General features: G+C 36.6%; 1 protein-coding gene across 18 annotated transcripts in view; it reads right to left on the bottom strand.

The window, feature by feature from the left end:
- The window catches only part of Pak3 (p21 (RAC1) activated kinase 3), a 271,931-nt gene that overhangs the window by 56,797 nt on the left and 194,760 nt on the right, over positions 1 to 20,374 (bottom strand). For 7 of the 18 annotated variants that reach the window (XM_015991944.3, XM_015991941.3, XM_076562612.1 and 4 more), the window contains 5 exons: positions 12,800 to 12,900; positions 10,215 to 10,277; positions 8,612 to 8,656; positions 7,278 to 7,431; positions 6,290 to 6,327 (listed from right to left, as the gene is read on the bottom strand). In XM_015991944.3, the coding sequence (XP_015847430.1) occupies positions 6,290 to 6,327; positions 7,278 to 7,431; positions 8,612 to 8,656; positions 10,215 to 10,277; positions 12,800 to 12,900 (401 nt within the window). The remainder of the gene's footprint in view (positions 1 to 6,289; positions 6,328 to 7,277; positions 7,432 to 8,611; positions 8,657 to 10,214; positions 10,278 to 12,799; positions 12,901 to 20,374) is intronic. The other 11 variants (XM_006970288.4, XM_076562619.1, XM_076562620.1 and 8 more) reach the window with 2 other exon arrangements.

The raw sequence follows: 20,374 nt of genomic DNA on the forward strand, positions 1-20,374 counted from the left end.
ATGTCTTCATTAAATCCCTCCCCTCAGGGCTCAGGGAACCCTGCAGAAGAGGAGGCAGACTGTAAGCCAGAGGGGATGGAGGACACCAAGAAAACAAGACCTTCTAAAAACAGCAGGACTGATGTACAATGATTGTGGCAGCATGTGCAGGGCCTGCATGATTCAAGGCGGATGGGGTTCCCGTGCTGAGAGGAGAAGTGCACATTAGCTCCCATCCCTAACCCAGAAGGTATGTACAATTGACAACCACTTGCAAAAGAAAAAGTAGTTTTCTTCATCAGAGTCTCACTGAGTATACAAACCACATGTAAGGGCAGGTTCCATGAACAACAGTAGATAGCCAATACATACTGAATGGTCGGTTTGGAGGGTCTTTGTCTCATAATGCTTTGCCAGGGCTTTTTTTTTTAACCTTACAGGTCTTTTGCATATATATTATGGTTTCTGTTTAGTGTTTTCAAAGAATTTCTCTGTGTGCAAACTTCTATGTCTCTGCATCTATTTGTTTCTAGTGCTTTTTTGTTTTTGTTTTTGTTTTTGTTTGTTTGTTTGTCTGTTTTTGTTTTTCAAAACAGGGTTTCTCTGTGTAACAGTTATGGCTGTCCTGGAACTTGCTTTGTAGACCAGGCTGGCCTCAAACTTACTTCCTCCCTAGTGCTGGGATTAATTGGGATTAAAGGCATGCTCCAACACTGCCTGGCTTCTAGTGTCTTTGCTTTGGCTTCCTTTCTTCTATTTGTTTTGTCCTATTCTTTTTGTTTGGTTTTTAAATCTTATCTTATTATTATTTTTAGATGCACGTTTGTTTTCTACTGAAAGAGAAAAAGAAGGGGTTTGAATTTGGATGGGAAAGAAGGTGGGGAGGACCTGAGGGAAAGGAAACCATACTTAAAATATATCATATGAAAAAAATCTATTTTCAATAAAAGAATAAAAGGCTAAAAGTGTTGCAGATTTCAGAGTTTTATTCTAGATTCCTAGTGGAAGCACAGCCCTGGAAGCTGCACGTTATCAGAATTCCTAGGCAACCCTGATGTGCACTCAAGTAAGAGCCACCGATCACGATGAACAAAAGGAATCAGGCTGTATTATAATCCAAACTGAGAAATCTGTCAATTACACACTCAGGTTCTCGAGGAACTAATTGTGGCCTATCATTAGTATTGTTTTTACCTCCTACTTGGAATAGAAGCTCAGGATTATAAATATATCATTTCATTATTAACAGTGTGATCAAAATAAAATGTGAGTCAAAAATTGGCTGCAAGTTAAAGGTGAGGGTCCTGCAAATATTTGGAATACATTTATGTAAAAAAAAAATTACATTTGGCATTAGCAGGATGACTTCGTTAGTAAAGTACCTGCTATGAAACCATGAGGGTCTGAGGTCAGATCTCAAGCACCCATGTAAAAAGCTTGGCGTGGAGCACCTGCTGTTAACCCAGCATTGGGGAATCAGAACTAGAAAGACCCTGAAACTCACTGGCCAGCCAATGTAGCAGAAATGAACATCTACAGATTCAGTGAGAGATCCTGTGTCAAAAAGTAAGGTGAACCTTGGGTCACTATATTTGCCTGGCCTGGACCTCTTGCCTCTACACACATGCACACTTGTGTACATGTATATATGAGTGTGCTTACAACCGTACACCACAGACACTCATACAAACAAAGGTGAGCTGAAAAGTACATGAGACTATAGGAGTTGTCACTGGATTCAATACTCAATACACAGAAATCAGTTTAAAGCTAGAGATGACAACGGTGCCAATATTTTATTTTCTACCCAGGCTACTAAAGGATGCCAAACCTTGTAATCAATTGAGCCTGTATATAGAGTATTCAGTTCCAGTTCAATAATTCAGATTCCATTTGATAACCAAGTATATACATAATGCACACTGTGAAGTATACACTTTCTCTAGAGCCATAATAAAAACACAAAGTACAGTTTTCCATTCCTAAGTGACAAAGTGCCATTGAAGTTGAACCTCATTGAATTTAAGGGTACAATTCAGTTTATTCAATCAACAGGAACTTTGCCTTAAGCACGCAGCTTATTCAATCAATTCTTGCTGCTTGACTTATCAGCCTTTCAAAGTCAAATTGTCTAATAGGAACCCCAAAATCTTTCAAAAGAGATCTGCTTCTTTCTCAAAATAATATCCTAGTCTTTTTTATCTACCCATATACTATTTTAAGCACATAATAAATCTTAAGATTTGTATTAACATATATCAATTATACAAGATACTGGGTTTCATTTAACATTTTCACACATGCATGTCATGCACATTGTATATTTTCATATCCAATATTTTATTGTCCTTCCCTTCTTCCTCTAGCCCTCTTTTCTTCCTAAACAGTCTTCTGTGTACATTCTTATCTTTTTAAATCTAGATTTTTTTCATATGAAGAGTATGTGATGTTTGTCTTTTGTTCCTTATCCTTTCCTTCCATGTCCAAATAATAAACATGTCGAGAATTCAAAGCTAGTGTTCATTCCTATTGCCACTAACTCACTTTGGGCCCTCATTATTGCTGGTCTGGAAACACACATTTTTCTCTAACTAGTCACACTTCATCTACTCTTACCTTCTGTTCTTAATTAATGTTGACATTCGCTATTAAATTACTCTTCATCAAAGCATAAGCTTTAAGCACCTAACTGCACTGCTCCAAAACACTTGAAGGACTTCCCACTGCATACTGGAAAAGCTAGATTACTTAGAATTCCATGTAAGGACCTCTGTAATTTGGCCCCAATTTAACTTTCAAGGCTAAGCTTTGTGATTCATTCTGTTGCATAGTCATCATTCAAACCCACATCCCTTGCTCTCTTGCTCTCTTGATCAACATGATCTTTCTCCTGCTTTTCTTTTTGTATAAAATGCTCACCACCATCTTCATAGACCCAACTCTCATATGCTCTTCAAGATCTAACTGAAATGGCACTTTTCATATGATATATTTTTAAGTCAACATCCATAAAATATGCATCACATACCTATTTGGTATGAAACACTAAGTGTAAACAAAGGCTTGCTTCCTTTAGCTTCTCCACATCAACACAATGTCTTTCCCATGAATTTACATAGCAAATGGATACACGAAAGAGTACATAATACCATCTACATGGTATTATAAATCTTTTTGGTTATACTTATCTTTCCCTAAAAGAGTGAACTCCAAACCTTGTGAGGTTGATATAGAAGGCATTTGACAAACACATGCTAAATAAGTTAATAAGTAATTATTTTGATTTTCATAGAGCCAGATCATATTATTTTCTAATTTAAGTGAATATTTCATGGTTACACAGACTTAGTTTCAATTTTATAAAAAAAATAGAAAAAAATCTCAAAAGAAAAGTTTATATCTCAAGAAAAAGTAAAATGCAGCATACACATAATCCTACCAAGTCATCATTAATAACATACCTGAAACATAAGAACTGTTTTCACTCACAACTGGTCAAAGTGCTGAGAATAAGTAACAGTGGGTGCACAGTTACAAATGAGACATCTGTATGCCCTGCCCCCTCCCCAAGGCTCAGGGACCTTTATAGAAGAGGGGGTAGAAGAATTTTAAGAGCCAGAGGTCAGGGAGGACCAGAGCACAACAGTGTCATCTGGACATGACAGGCACTCATGAACTTACAGTTGTTGTGGTTGTTTGCATAAGACCTGTACAAGATCAAGCCAGTCAATAGTCTAGCATGCATGGGAAGGGATTCTTGAACTCACACCTCTAACTGAGGAGCTATAGAGAGTTGGCAGCTTCTGGGAGAGGGAAAGTCAGTTTTCTTTAAGGGTGTGGCTCATAAGGTCAACCATGCTCCAGTGGATGGTCCATATCTAGGAGTATATGGGTTGAACGAATTCGAGTCAATCAAAGGGTTATTAAATTTCAGACATGAATTAAGTGTGTATGGAAGTGGAACTGGATCTTGGAAGAGTTAAATAGATGACGAGGTGAGTATGATTAAAATCCATTGTATGACATTCTCAAAGAATAAAAATATTTTAAGAAATCTATGTCTTTACCACAGATATAGGATTAATTTAAAAGTAGGTGTTGAATGGAGGCTGTTTCCATTCTTTCCTACTTGCCAGTTTCTTTTCTGTTTTGGTTATTTTCACTGTGGCTCAGGAAGCTACCATGTCAAAAAAAGAAATGACTGATCAGATGTAAGAGCCACATTTTGTTCTGATTGAGGGAGTATGAGCAAAACACAAATACGGTTACCTACAAGTCTCTTATGTAGAGAGAATGAATTTTTTACTGATGCTGACATCTACAAACAATAGTAATAATAGTAGTAGCTTATATTTAATGCAGAGCATATGCTGCATAGTATAGTATAATATATTCATTATCATATGTAATATTCACACAAGTCTTAGGAGGTAGATATTGTTATCATACTTATTTAATGCTGAGTAAAGAGAAGCTCAGAAGAAAAAGAGGCCTGAAAAAGCTAAATTACTTTCACAAATACACAGTCTGTAAGTAGAGGAATAAGATTAAACACTCTGCTCAAATCTTTCCCACTTTTTCATTTATTTCTTTTTGTTCTACTTTTTTGTTTGTTGGTTTGGTTTTTGGTGTGTGTGTGTGTGTGTGTGTGTGTGTGTACACACACGAGTGTGTGCCTGTGTGCATGTGAACATGTTTGTGTGTGTGTGTGCTGGAGATTGAACCAAGGACCTATATACATTAAGCACACATACAAACACTAGTTATACCCCTACCCCCTCTTCATTTTATTTTGAATTGTCCATGAAATATCTATAACATAAAATTACTGTTTCAAGCAATTTATGTTGTGTATTTAAGTAGCATTAACAGTTACATTATTGTATATTTAATCAGCACCTTTACATCTCTCTAAATTAAAACTTTCTGCACATTAAACAATTCAACATTCTCTTTGGCCCCAGATCCTGGCAATCATCTTACTTTCTTCCAATACAAATGTAACTTGTCTATGTAATTCTCTTGATTTTCTAATGTCTGACCCAAGTGCCCTTGGCTATGAGATTTCATACCATTTAAGTAGCATTTACTATTTCTTCCTCAATCTGAGTAAACCAGAAATAATATTTTCACTAAGGAGGAATAAGTGTATACTGTAGAATATTATTTTAAAGTGTGTTACTTTTGTTTATGTTGCACTTGTTCAACTCTGTGAATCTGTGTTACTTTGCCTGTCTGAAACACCTGATGGTCCAATAAAGAAGTGAATTGCCAATGGTGAATCAGGAGAAAGGATAGGCAGGTCTGGTAGGCAAAAAGAATTAATAGAAGGAGAAATCTTGGAGAAGAAGAGAGATCTAAGAGCAAGAGAAGGAGGAGGACATCAGGGGCCAGCCACTCATCTACACAACCAGCAATGGAGTAAGAAAGAAAGGTATACAGAAAAAGAGAAAGGTAAAAGCCCAGAGGCAAAGGACAGATGGGTAATTTAAGAAAAACTGGCTAGAAACAAGCCAAGCTTAGGTTGGGCATTTATAATTAAGAATAAGCCTCCATGTGTGATTTTTTTGGGAGCTGGGTTGGTGGGCTCCCCAAAAGGGCCCTCAAAGAGACAAAGAGCAAAAACAACCAACAACAAACATAGGCATTTGTGATGACTTCTTAAGGAACTGACTGAAAGAGCTCTGGAGGATATCTCTCATCCTTAGTTCCCTTCTAAAAGAAAAAAGTGTAAACTAAGGAGTTGGCAAGGTCCTTTCTAACATGAACATCCTGTTACTATTACTATGTATACACACATGAGTGCCTAGTATTGGACTATAACTTGATTTGTCTTTTCCAAAAATGGATTGTGGTAAATAGTGAATATTTTGATTATAAGAATCATAGTTCCTTTGAAATTTTATCTGGAAGTACAGTGGTAGCATAGTATTTCCACAAATATCACAATGTAGTCAAATATTTTCCTATAAAATAATTTTTGCAAAATCTGTGAGTTCAATGAAACTTGTGATAATGAATGTTATATATTTTTAGAATAGAAAACTGATTAGTGATAATAACGGTGGTGTGCAAATTTACTGAAACCCATGGTACCTTTAATAATAGATAAAATAGATATGTATAGATATATATTAAATAGATCTTAAAAGAGATAAAATAAATTTTAATGTTTTTAAATTATTCCTTTAAAAACTGCTTTAAAAATTTATGTCTAATAGTTGGACATATGAAATCAAATACAAGCAATCATATTGTTAGATCTTAGGTTACAATGATCATGAGAAACAATTTTTAATTTTTCACTTACTGACTGATGTGCTGCTATATATCCATGGGCACTTTTATCTGAAAAGTTAGAAGAAAGAAGTCACTTTTGTTTCATAAATCCTACCTAAAAATTGCTTATCTTTGATGAGAAGGAAATTTCAGCATGAATCTATGATAAATGGCATGTTTCTCTCTCTAAAATGGCTCACGTTAGGCCTAACCATATTTTCAACAAGTCACTTTACAAATCTTAATGAAAGCCTCATTTCTACAGGAGTAATGTTATATTTCTTCCTTTCTCTATATGCTAAATGACTTTCCCTATAAAATCAACACAGATGACTTTCCTCAAAAAATAAAGTGATAAACAAAATAAAAAATGATAAATAAAATATTAAATATAAAATGATAAGTGAAATATGTATATAAATGTAAATGAAATCACAATTTGGGATTAACATGGGTATGTACACACCAGCAAATGAAGTCACAATTTGGTATTAACAATTGTATTTCAATATCTACAAATAGTAACATGAATGGCTTCCTTTTTCCCCCCCAGTGGGGGACCCAATAAGATTAACCTGACAAGCACAAAAGTTGTTCTAAATTGTCATGAAACAGATCACTTAATCTAAGGGACAAAATAAATTTCTAGCGATCATTGTTCATCCACATACTCTTACTTCATGACATGCTCTTACTTCACGACTATATCCAAGGCCTAATACTAAGTGACCGATTAGACCCATACTAGCAAAGAGCTAAAACTCTGATTGTTGATTCAATCTAACCATCACTGCTCCACTGAACATTTTCCTTATTTGTACTATAACAACATTGAACTAAAACAAAGCTTCTAACATGAGTATCAAATTCCTACCCCATCTGCTGGCTGACTTATACTGAAGCCATTTGCCGAAAATACTGAAGCTGACCTCAGTATTGAATAGATATTTTGGCCTCATCATGAGGCTCTGAGAACTGGGATTTATTCTTCACTCTTCCATTCCATAGAATTCCCTTACCTCCTGATGTAAAGCTCATGTATTTCTGATTGTTGACTGTTTCTTTGGAGTCATAAAATTTGAGAACGTCGAGAACGGCTTGTGGGTTCTTCTTCTGTTCCAATTTTGTTATGTTGGAGGTTTGGAGTAATCGTGCCCATTGCTCGGGGATTCCCTGTGAACAACCAAAGGGAAAGAATGGCTGCTCAGATCATATCAGGAGCATGTGCATGTTCCAGTAAAGTTCTTCACCAAGAAGCCCATGCTACCTGTAGGATTACACTTGGGAAACTGAAGTTACATTCTCGATTTAACGTTAGTAACTTAATAATGCAATCATTCTCTTCTTTAATCAAAACACATAGGTAAAACTAGGATCCAACTTAAAAAGGGTGGGTGATAGTATGATTGTGATTAAAAAAAAAAGCACATGGAAATCACCTCCATATTGACTCTGCTCATCCATGAAATGATGTTTACAGCTTAGCTTAATTTTTTTTCTGGTGACTCAGGGCAGACATAGCAAGACTTCTCTAAATTTGTGCACAGTATAGTAATGTGCAGATCAACTTTGTTTTGTTTTTATTTTTTTAAATGACTAGAGCTCTTTTTGGGTGTGTTTTAACCAGAATATCCTTTCAAATAAAAGGAAAGCCCTACCCTTGGTCGGCTTATATTTTCTGTTTACAAAATGTAATTTAGGGGTTCTAGGGCTTTATGATAACGTCAAATTGGGAGGAGAAAAATTAGAATTGTGGAGGAGCAATAGCCACTGAAACACTAAACAGTAGCATTTATGCTGCTTTGGGTATTTTTCGTGCAGCTTTCTCCAGGGCAAGCCTTCCTCCTCTCCTCCCCCTCTTTCTTCCTCTCTACTTCATTCATTGGCCACATAGAAGCTGGGGACTGTAAAACCATACCAAAGCCTTGAGAGAATTTGTAATGAATAATTCGAAGCATTTGGAGCACAGAGATGGGGAATATTCAGAAATCTAACTAAGAATTATTTAAAATTACAGAGAGATTAGCTTTACACCGAGCATTCAATACTCTTTCCTGCATGTTCAACCTGCAGATGCCCCCATTTTATAATTACCCAACCCCCAAGAACAGCTCGGAGAGAGAAACTGATACACTATTGCTGAAGTGCATCCAGACACAATTTTTATGGCTTTGTCCCATGAAGTCTCGGCAAGACAATGTGTGACATGGGCCTCCAGAGTTTGGGAATGACAACAAAAATGTGAGATAAGCCAAGCAACGACTCTACTGCACACACATGAACCTGCTACTGCAGTGCTATGACATCTCAAAGAAGCACTTTGATGCAAGCTTCTTTTGGGCCTGTGACGCACCTCTGGGAGCTTCCCTGGGCACATCTGTGAGCCATAGAGATCTGGCTGTAATGGACGTAAATAAAGAAAGAAAAGAAAGTTAAAATAGAATGTGGGACAACTTAGAAGGTGGGAAGAGATGAAATCAATGGGTCTGAATGGGGGGTTCCCTTTTAAAGTGGGGTGGTTATGGAAATAGGGAGGTATTACTTAAACCAGGGACAGAACAGGCTATAGGACAACGTATTTAAGAGAACAGAGAAAACAATAGTGTCCCAAAGTTTGGATATATAATTCCACTTTGGGCCAGATGCTTCCTCCATAAATAGTAAGAATTACCATTAAGCAATTGGGGAAATTACTAAAAAGAAACAACAAAGATTTGGAGGGACAAAGGATGGCATTATGAAAAGCTTCAATAATCATTTGTAAGTTGCTTTTATAACTGGGTCATCACAGCCAATGGTCATGGGATGAACTTACAAATTTCAGTTCCCAATTCTGGTTAACTAAATTTCCATTTCACATTATACATATCTATGTGACTAAAATTCAAGGGATGGCTATATAACAATCTTGAGCTTTTTAAAAAATTGACATTATTCTTCTGTACTTGATGGCTAAAGTCATGGGTGGCTTAGAGAAAATTAGACTAAAGCCATCTCTACGTAGCCAGACACTATGCTTAAATTTAATACACATTTATATCAGGGAAAGGGAAAACATTTCATTTCAAATCTTGTATGAATAATTTCCACTTAATGATATAATTCCCAAACCCAACTTCCCACAAATATCAGATACAAATTAACAGACTTGTCTAATTCATGATATCTCAAATGCTAAAGAAACATGCTTTGACCCAACTGCTTTGATTTGGGATATATGTCCTTGATCCCTGGCATTTATGGTTACTCCAAGCACAGTGAAACAACACTTTTACATGCATTCATCACACAGTTTGATGCTAAAGCCTTAAGCCAAAAATTGGAACTCAGGAGCCCATGCATGATCCCAGTTCTGATTCTAAGAGCAATTAATAGCATTTTGTTAATACTGTAATGGCCAAAGGAGTTATTAAGTGTTACAAATCCAGGTATGCATTGCACATAACCACTAAAGCAGACTTCACTGGCATGAATCATTAGAATATTTGTAGGTAGTATATATTCCCGTGGCACTTCTAAACTTTTGTAATAAATAGTTGTGTGATCATCACTAGACAGCAGAAAAAAATGCTGTCAGTTGAAGAAGTTCCTCCAGATAACTCTACTTACCACATGACTACACTGCTGACATAATTTCTCTTTTCTAAGATAAGATAAACCAGTTTATCAATGAGACCTGATTACTATAATTTGAGCACATGCCACAATGGCACTTAATCAGAGAGTCATCTCATTACTCCAAATTGAGGAACTAATCTAAAAATTAAGACAGCTAATGAAGACCTAGAATCTAAGCATCAGAAGCAGGAGCACATATTGATGCCTGTATATATACAATAACAAGTAAGTGTACATCAAGCTGGGGGTGTCCAGTGTAGCCCAGGAGAATGGCAGCATGATATAACAGGCCAAGCATTTATCTTATCATAAGAAATGATAATTTATATCACTCATACCATTTTTCCCTCTGATTGACTTGAAGCGACCGTCACAGGTCTAGAGGTCTGGAAAGGGGAGTTCTGAAGTATTTGGGACAAAAATGGCAATATAATGGGTAAGGACTTGTAATAATTTAATAACCCAAATCTCACCTCCCATCCTAAGTTTAGCTTTAGGGTCCAAGTATATGCCCAGGTATATTAGGTTATATGAGCCAATTAGCCATTAGGGTAATCACCAAGCAACATATCAAACTAGTGTTCTATTATTCAAAGAAGCAGGCTCTTGTAAAACAACTGGTCTAAAGTTCAGCAAATTGCTCAAAATTCAACCTCCACAATCACAATAATCAAATTTCACAATATAATTTCCCCCAACAATGACCTAATGGTAACTACAGTAATTGAGACCCAATTCTAAATCTTACCAGTAGAAGTTTTAAAGGCTTATTACCTTTGGTGGTTTAAAAGTTAAATGTACTAGAATATTAATTATAAGTCATAGGTTAAGATAATAAGGTAGAATTTATGATCATTTAAAAATGTATGTACAAGTAGCTGCAAGATCAAGATGAAAACAAAGTATTTGTTCTGGATCTGCCTACAAGGTCAATGAATTTCTTTTAGTTGACTGCAAACAGCTCTTTCATGTCAAATGAATTTTATAAGACGATGTTGTTTGGTTTGGTTGCATCAGGACTAGAAAGGCTGTCTGTCATATGCTCCACCTCACTCTTGTCTGATTTGTCCACTGGGTTCTAATTCAGACCACAGTGGAAATGGCTGGTGCTGCAGTCAGCAAGAGGGTGGTGATTTAGTTTTCCTTTATTTCCATTCAGAACCCAGAAAGACTAAAGAAAGGACCGAAGATGGGGAAAACGTGGCAAAGGCTGTCAAATAAGCAGAAAGAAATAAAACAAGTGGAAGTGAGCCAGAATGCTAGATGAGAAAATAGTCACAGCTGAACCAAAACAGAAAAAGAACAAGAAAGCATGGCAAAACAGCAACCAAACTAAGAGGAGTTTAAAAAGAAGAGAAGCATAGAGGGACTAAAAAATGAAGCTCTTAAAATAAAACAGATGAATTATTAGACAAAACTATAAAGTTTGAGGGCTTTTCCTGTTTCAAATATCAGAAAATGAGTTAGAATCTCTTTGGATGTTTTTGAAAACACACAATGGTCAGATTGCAAAAGCAACTTTTATCCAGTGGGAAAGATGGGGGTCGTAGTGTTGATAATCAGTATGTAATTTCAAGATGTAGGCCAATGAAATAAAAGCTAGGCTCAAACTAAACGGCTTTTAAGTAATGTCTTTGACTCAATAACAAAATCCATTAAATTGTATCTGTCTCAATTTCAGCAGTCTCATTTTTTTCTGCTTGCTACTGAGAACATAGAAATAATCAGCCTATACTAATTTATGATGCCAAGACATTTACTTTGTGTCTATTTCATTCTTTCACTACTTCCTTCCAAAAGTGAACAAATAAAATAATTGGCTGCCAATTCAGTGGTGTAGTTTAGTTCTCCAAATGAAATGGACTTGCTTCTTTACCCCTACTTAACCACATGACACAATCCATTCACTAACCGTTATGCTATGAGACAGGGAATTTGACACTTCAATATTGATATTTTTTCTAGCTTAGTAAAACAAGAATTATTGTGATTTTATCAAAGTTTTAATTTTCTAAATTAATTTGGAGCTCTTTATTGTTTCAGAATGCATTGTTGATTGAGCTGTTTTCTACAGTAGACAAAATTAGCTGAAATATGAGGTCATATTTCTAGCAACATCTCTCCCATCACCCATTTAATAAAGGGGGTGCCAAATAATTTCTTTAGAGGAATGAAAAGGCATATATCTGAGTGTTTTTTCTATTTGAGCACTGCAATTATCCAAAAAGGGAATAGATTTTGGACCTATGTCATATCCAGATAATTCATGTTGAAAATCATAATAGATGATTCATATATAATGTTTATGTAATCACATAACTACTAATGCATATGCGATATACAATTATTAATATTTCTTCCTGAAACATGGGGCTTGTGCTTTTGAATGTTTACAAAATAAACCTATTAATAATCTTAAAAATAATCTATGTTTTTAAAATCAAAAGTGTAACAGGCAAATTTTACAGAGACTTTTGGTTAGTGTAGTTATCTGTGTAATTCAGGACCCACTGTAAAGCCTGAATTATTCAGATGAACTGCCTTCACTGGCCAAGTTGAATAAATTATTATTTGATTAGCTCCACATGATTAAAGAACAGGTTCAGGCAGGGTCTCCTTACTATAGCTACGTTTCCTGTGCCTTGGCAAATAAATATTTTCAAGTAAGTTGAAAACTATAGGCTGATCAGACACTTTTATAAGATGGACAGAATAATTTTGTCAATGTTGGTGCCCACTTTCTATTTCTATGTATGATTATCCAGGAAATGTCCATCTCCAGTCTAACATTTTGGAATACAGCAATTCTTACTTGAAACCTATGTTCGTAAAGGTGTTCGTAAAGGAAATAGTTGTTTTTTTTTTTGTTTTTTTTTGTTTTTTTTTGTCAGAGCTTACAAAACAAAATAAGGAGCTTACTTACAGTGAATTCCCCGGTGACTGCATCAAACCCCACATGAATCGTATGTTCAAAGTCTGAAGGAAGAGAGATCTCTGGGCGTTCTTTCTCTTTCTTCTTATTGGCTAAAGACAAAATGTTAACATGTATTTATTTGAGGTATAGTTTTGGTTTTCATAAGCTGTATTTAGTAGGCTCATCAAAACATTTATAGAATAAAAAGAGAGCAGAATGGTTTAAATCTCAAATTTAAAATTTAAGATTCAGTATTTTCAGGAACTTGTGCCATGTATCTTAACCTCAGCAAAGATGTTGTTGTTTATAGCAAGCTCATTTCAGTAATTGATATTATCCTTGCTGAGCAGTGACTTGAGACCTCTCAACTGTTAGTCCAAATTCCTTTGCGGGTTTGTATACCATAGTGGCCATTTATACTTGGTCAACTATCATTTCTATTTGTTCAGAGAGGCAAATGGAACAGCTTGCCTTTGTTCTTGTTCCACTGAAGTAATTCCTGTGGACTTTGTCTTCGTTTTCCAGTTTTCTGATTGTTCATCCTTCCTGGATATGGCTAACCACGTGTCTCTTCATTTTCTTGACAGTATGCTCTGATTTTCTTCCTCACACAACAACCATTATTTGTCTATCATTGTGTTTGTTGGTTTACCTCTTTCTTAGTGCATTCTCTGTCCTTCTTAATTTTTCTCTATGCAAAGTCTTTTCTCTTAGACTAACTCCACTTTCAGACACAAACCCATGTCAAGCGATTTCCTAATCTGGCTGAGAGAGGTGGATCAAGCTATTCTATTACCAAATACTAGACACACTTTTAAAAGGAGGCTTTTATGTAAATAAAGAACAATAGAAAATTATAAACACGTAATTCCTAATTTATCAAGGCTCCCCAGGGCTTTGGACGTGTTCCAGTTGGATGCAGAAGCCTGTAGAAGTAGCTTCATTTGTGTCATAGAAACCAGCTCTTGATATCCTCCATAGGCTATGTTCCACTTGAAAAATCAGAAGAAATTTATAGAACATCTGCCCATCAAAATGTAGTCAAGCTATATACACAATTTTGCATTTACTTTCAGAAGTTCATAATTCCCCTCAATTCCAGTTGGGGACCTTCTATTTTATGCTCCCACATCTCTATATCAACCTTCATCCATAGCTTCTTTGCCAGGAAACAAATTCTCCCCTCTTCTCTACAGGCTGCACATTTACAACATACTGTCGCAGATGTAAGTGTTCCACATGATCAAAATTCTGTACACTCCAAGTGTCTCTCGAGAAGGTTGCTTGATAGCCAGTCTTTTGCCTTCTGTTGATGCCAAGTGAAAAAAGCAAGAAATGCAAACTTTTGCTCTTCCCCTGGTTTCCTATCTCAGGAAAATAATACTGCTAACCACCCAGATTAGAGGAGGAGCATGGTCTTAGACTCCTCTTTAGGAAGAAATAGAACAAAGAAGAGGTTATTCTATCTATCTCCAATAGATTATTGAAAGAAATTATTCTAAAATATACAAAAATTAGGAAATACAAAACATACTGACATTCAGAGAGTGATATTGGACTCTTTAAAAGAGTTGTGTGCATTTATGGCGCTTTCTCTTGTTTGGTTGTTTTGTCACATTATTATTTGTTTGTTTTGGATTTATCTTATTTTATTGTTATTCCTTAGATACCTGTTTGTTTTCTAAGAGAGACAGAAAAGGGGTGGGTGGGTCCAGATTGGGGAAGGAACTGGGAGGGGGAGGAGGAGAAGAAACTATATTCATAATATATTCTATGATAAAAATATATTTTCAAAAAAAAATTAAAAAAAGAAGTTCAAATCATTATGTTCCCACATATGTTCCCACTAAGTAATCTTACATTGGCCTACATGACAAAACCAACAATTTGGGGGTCATCTTAGATTTTCACTGTATTTCTATATTATTGGTCTGGCTTCTGAAATTGTCTTAAATCTATCTTCTTTATTTTCAGAAGTCATTATCTTTGTCCAAGGCATCAGTATTTTCCTCTTGGCTCCATGCCTCGAGTTTTGTCCCCTCTGACTCATTTCTCTATTCTGTGGCCAGGTCCTGTTCTTGCCTTTAAGATCATTTAAATACTCCTCTCATTACTTATGTGTTAAAATGCATGTTCCTGGGGTTGAGGATTTAGCTCAGTGGTAGAGCTCTTGCCTAGCAAGCACAAGGCCCTGGTTCAGTCCTCAGCTCTGAAAAATAAAATAAAATGCATGCTCCTGAACATGATATCTAATAGCGTGCATGACCTTGTTACAGTTTACTTCTCCAGTTTCTATTGTTGCAATGGAACACAATATCCACATTCATTTTATGCTTCCTAAATAGATGTGTTTTCTCTTGCTTCCAAGCTTTTATTTATGCTAAGCTATGGCTTGGACCATTGATTTTTTACCTTCTCCTGCCAGCTCTGTGTGGTTTACTCCCATTTGGTTTCTACTCTTTTTATTTTATTTTCATTTACAGTGCTGGAGATCAAACTCAGATCCTCACAAAATTTGGGCATCAGGACTTTAGCAGTCATTCTTGAAGACTCTCCATGGCAAACCTTACACTAATCTCCCTCTGCCAAGTTCAATGTTCCTTGTTTCACGTTTTCACAGAACCACCTTGTATGTAGTCTAAGCTTAGCACTTACCAACACTGGATTATTATACGCTTTTTGTCTATCTATTTTTCTAGCTAAAATTCAAAACATTTGACAGCAGGCCTCATCTTAACTCTTACATTCTCTAGCACCTGTCTTGTGCCTGAATATTCAATAACCATCCTTTAAGGAAGATTCACCATGAACAAAGTAATTCCAGAGCTATCTCGTTTAAACTATAGACCCAGCTATACACAGCTGGCAAAAGTCAGAACTAGTATCCATGTACCTAAGCTTGTAGTAGCCACACAACTGATGGCTTGGTGGCATTTTCAAGAAAAAAGTTTTTGCTCTAGCTTTCAGCAAATATTTAGTGATTGAAAAACTAAATATTAACTAAATAATGAAATAACTAATAATTTGGAGCTTAGATAGCTGATTTTTGTTTTACTTATTTCTTAGGAATTCTAAAACAAGTTTATCTCCCCTAAAAATTCTGGGAACCTTGGTCATGTGTACTAAAACTCATCCTAACATTCAACCTGATTAGCTCAAGGCTGGTATTTGAAGAGAACAAAAACCCAAGTGCCCATCACTTTCTGAATGTAGCTTCCATATTCTGCCGGAAAAGAGAGCAAAGTCACAGATTACTGGCTGGACCACAAATTGCAAATGTCATTTGGCTTGGAGACCTTCTAAGTATGGACAAATTTTTCTTGCTACCTTAGGGATAGCTAAACTGTCCAAAATCTCATATATTGCCATACATCTCGATTCTATCACCATATAAAGAAACAAAAATCCCTCTAATAATCTATCATCCCTTCTATACCTAATCCTAGTATTCTGTATTTTCTCCAGAGCTAAAGCTTATATCATTAAGAAAAAAAGCCTCTTTTCTACATTACACCTATTCATTAAATGCTTTCATCATTTCTTGCCACAGGTTCTCAAATTTCTCTGTGATCACTGTTATCTGGGGGATTTATATTAAAAATGAGATAATATTAGCCCTACCCTACATGTGTGAGTTGTCAATTATCTGATGAGGGTGAATGCTTCCTCGGATATTCTAGTGGAAGCTGTTCATTCTTCTCTATCCCAAGTCCTTTCTACCTGCCAGAATGGGGAAGTTATACTTCATTCCAATTTATTCCAAATTGTTTATTTGAGGTCATTACTTCTGCACTTGCCTACAAATTACACCCCTTTTGAGGTGATTGCCACTTTCTCCTTATTCATGGCCCTGTGTCCTTTGAAGACCTTGGCTTCCAGTCTTCCTTCCTAATCTCTACACTGACATTACTCTGAAACCAAAGATCTACGTGGGTAATTTCTTCATGCTCTTCCCTTAGGGTGATTCTTGACCTTCCTCAGATCTGATCAGTGTTATCTTCCTTCCATTTTTTTTCCAATTCACTCCCTACCCCATCTTTTAAAGGAATGATTGATTCTCAATCAGACTTTACCAGAATGTCATGGGGAATTATATAAAATTTCAATATCTGGTATCTACTTAGAACTGACTGTCAGTCAAATGATTTTACAAACCTCAGAAAAAAATGTATAGCTGGGGTAGAGAGCCCCAAGTACTCCAGGTGCTTTCAATTATCCAGAACGACCTCTTCTCTGAAACAGTCAATTCCATTTACTTGTACTCTAAGCTCAGCCTCCCATTCTACTAACCTTCTAATTCTCCTATGTCATTTCTACACTAATGTCAACAAAGCCTCCATTCTCTGGCTTTTTCTATTTTAAGGCCATTTCAACACCTCCCTGGCCTCCATGCTATGGTTGCGTCATGTAAATGGCTCCTACTCTACAGTCCTAGGAACTCTCACACCATGAATTCCTCTAGCAGTCCTCTGACAAAGCTCCACCTGACATCATGCAACCCTGAAATTCCTCCACTTCTATACTAGAGCTGCTGAGGATCGCTAGCTGGAGGGATTACAAGGCAATGCGGATTCTTTTATTATTCGGGTCACACACTAACGATTCTTGCAAGATTCTTTTTCTTCTTCCTTTTTAGTATTTCCCTCTTCACTGGAACTTTCATTTAGGCTCAAGAGATATGTTGAGATCTCTCCACTCAAAAAAAAAGTCCTTCAACCTCCTCTTATCCATGACTCACTGCTGTAATCACTCACCACTTCCTTATGTGGGTTAAACTTATACAAAAATCAATTTATACATTATCTCTCACTTCCCCAACAACTATAATAACTCCCTGAAGACACACATTAATCTCTTTCTTTCCCAAGTGCCACTTTTCAGTACTTAAACCACTCACTGTCTTCTCAATAAGAACCAACATCGTTGATCAAGAACATCTTGAAACTCCTCTACATAGCTGTTTCCTAGAATCCACTTCTATATTTCTGGCCTTTCCTTTTCAGCCTTATTTGCAAGAGTCGTTTCCTGCTGGTCGGTTAGATCACATTCACTAGAAGCTGCCTTCGGGCGCCTCTCCTCATCCACACACTCCCCCTTGAGTCATCTTTTCAACACACCTCCTTTATTTCAGCATCCCCACTATCCACATGCCATAGGTGCTCTCAGATTTGCCTCAGCACAATCCCAACCCTAGTGTAGAGAACTTGCCATTAGATAGTTCTGGCTGCTTGCCTCCCTGGCTCCTTATGGGAAATATTCCTGAAGCACCATGAAACTACATTTCTGTGGTTTCCTACCTGACCCTTCTCTAGATTCTCTTCTTGCAACCTGATTTATTCTCCACCTTTATAATTCTCTTGTCTAAATACTGCATCTGTATTTCCTATCCTTTTTCTAATGATACTGGTGTCTAAGTCCGTCATTTCCGATATGCATTGTTCCTCCATAGCTTTATAATCCCACCCTCCTTCTCCCATCCTTCTATCTAGTTTGAACTTCTTGTAGTTATATCCATGAAAAGTCAAGAAGCAGTGCTTTATGCCTACTGCCTTTGCAACGCTGCTCTTGGTACTAGACATGCCACTCACTCCTTACATGACTAGCTGTATTCTATGCCTACTTTATACACTTTCTGTCTTAAGACTCACCTCAGTTTAGTGGTCATCTCATTCGTGAAGCTTTCCCTAACTGCTTTCCCCTTCAGTCTTCAACGTAATTCCCTTTCTAGTACCTGCTTCTGTTTTTACTTGCCAGAGTAAATTCCCTCTTACTGAATCATCAGTTTCTTAAAGGCAGAGATTGGAATTTAGACCTTCTTTGCTTCAGAGCAGTAGAAGACTCAATATTTCATAACAAATAAAATGAATAAATGAATGAATGGATATATGGCCTTCATTATATGAAATGACTTTATGGAGACAGCCATGATTATTTGCTATTTGTTTACGGATGAGGAAACAATGACCCAGGTCTACCAAGAAGGCCAAGGAAGTAAAGGTTACATTTTAGGGTTATTTTTGTAGTTGAATTTGATGATGGTGTCAATGATGTTTCCTCATCAGAGCGAATGACTCTCTATTCATTCAGACACATCTCTAAGTGAGATGTCACTTGGATGTCAAAGGCATATATTACCAACATAGTTGGGCAGAATTCAAGGTACAGAGAAACAACCAGTCTCCTTCAGGTGAAATCACTCAACAATGCTGTTTACTTCCTGTGATTTGTTCTAGAAAACTGTAACATGAGTCTTACTTGTTTTAGGAGGTCCACTTGCCACCTTCCCCCAAAATTCCAGAGAGTTACGTTTTTCTTTCTCATTAGCTGTCATAAGGTTACTTCCAGAATTAGTTTTTAGAGTACTTTCTAGCTCTTTGAAAACAGACCATGCCAGTAAACAAAAGGAATGGCAGAAGACAGACACAGAGAAAATTTCTCTACATAAATTTACCCTAAAAGTACACACACACACAAATCATGTTAAAAGCAATGGAAAGCATGCAACCTGTTCCAGTATATGTGGCATAATTTAGAAGGCAACACTTAGAGCTGCATTAAATAATGCAGAAAGGCAAAAACAAAATATTATGCCTATGTTCAAATATGGAAATACTTTTTCAAAGAACAGTAGACACAGAGATTGGATAGTTCTCTGAAGTAAGCATTCCATCACTCTGGTAATATGGAATAATTCAGCTTCCTTCCATCTTCTCTGAGTCAGTGAATGGGTCAGTTAAGAAGTGCACATTAAATTAGGGGTGTCAACATGGTGATAGATTATGCTAAATGATTCACTAGGGACTTACGCAATACTCTAAAGTTGCAAATTCACTGGGAGAAAGAGCTTAATTTTAAAAAAGGAGCAGGGTTACTATACTAGAGAACATAGGAAGTAAGTTGGAACAATAGAGAATAGATGTTCTAGTATAAATGCACACCACAGGAAAAATATAGACATATGTGGTGGACAGTCCGTGTGTACAAGAGGTAGGACCCAAGAAATGTGCCACAAGTTCCAGACACATAAACCATCTATAAGGTGCAGGAAGTAGAACATGCAGCAGAAGTAAAAGGTCAGAAGTAAGAATGCATATAGCAAACAGATGTAAATGAGAAAACAACAGTAAACACATAGGGCATAGTCTTGAAAATCAAGAATGACAGAAAGATGAAACTGGAGATAATGGTGAAGAATGTATGGGAAATTTCGGTCTGCAAGCAGGTGGGTGAGATAATGGAGTTTTTCTGAAGATAAGCTACTTAGCTCTGTGCTGTTAAGGTACCCTGGTAGCACCAGGCTTCACTCCGACTGAGAATGAACAGTGGGTGTGTGGGTGTGCAATGGAGAAATGAAAGGACCTCCCTATTACTACGTCTTTAGCTTCTGAGGTCAATTACTGGGCACTTCCTATAACCTCTTTCTGCTTCCCCTCCCTCTCTCCCTTTGGGCACATACATGTGTGGAATTTCCATTTAAACTGTATGTACCCACATACATGTATTACTTTTGCAATTGGAGAATTACCTGAGGATAAGGAGCTTGTTCTCTTACGATTTTCATCACTGAGCTAGACATATAAAAAG

Source organism: Peromyscus maniculatus, chromosome X (genome assembly GCF_049852395.1).
Source record: "Peromyscus maniculatus bairdii isolate BWxNUB_F1_BW_parent chromosome X, HU_Pman_BW_mat_3.1, whole genome shotgun sequence".
In the NCBI taxonomy this organism is placed as follows: domain Eukaryota; kingdom Metazoa; phylum Chordata; class Mammalia; order Rodentia; family Cricetidae; genus Peromyscus; species Peromyscus maniculatus.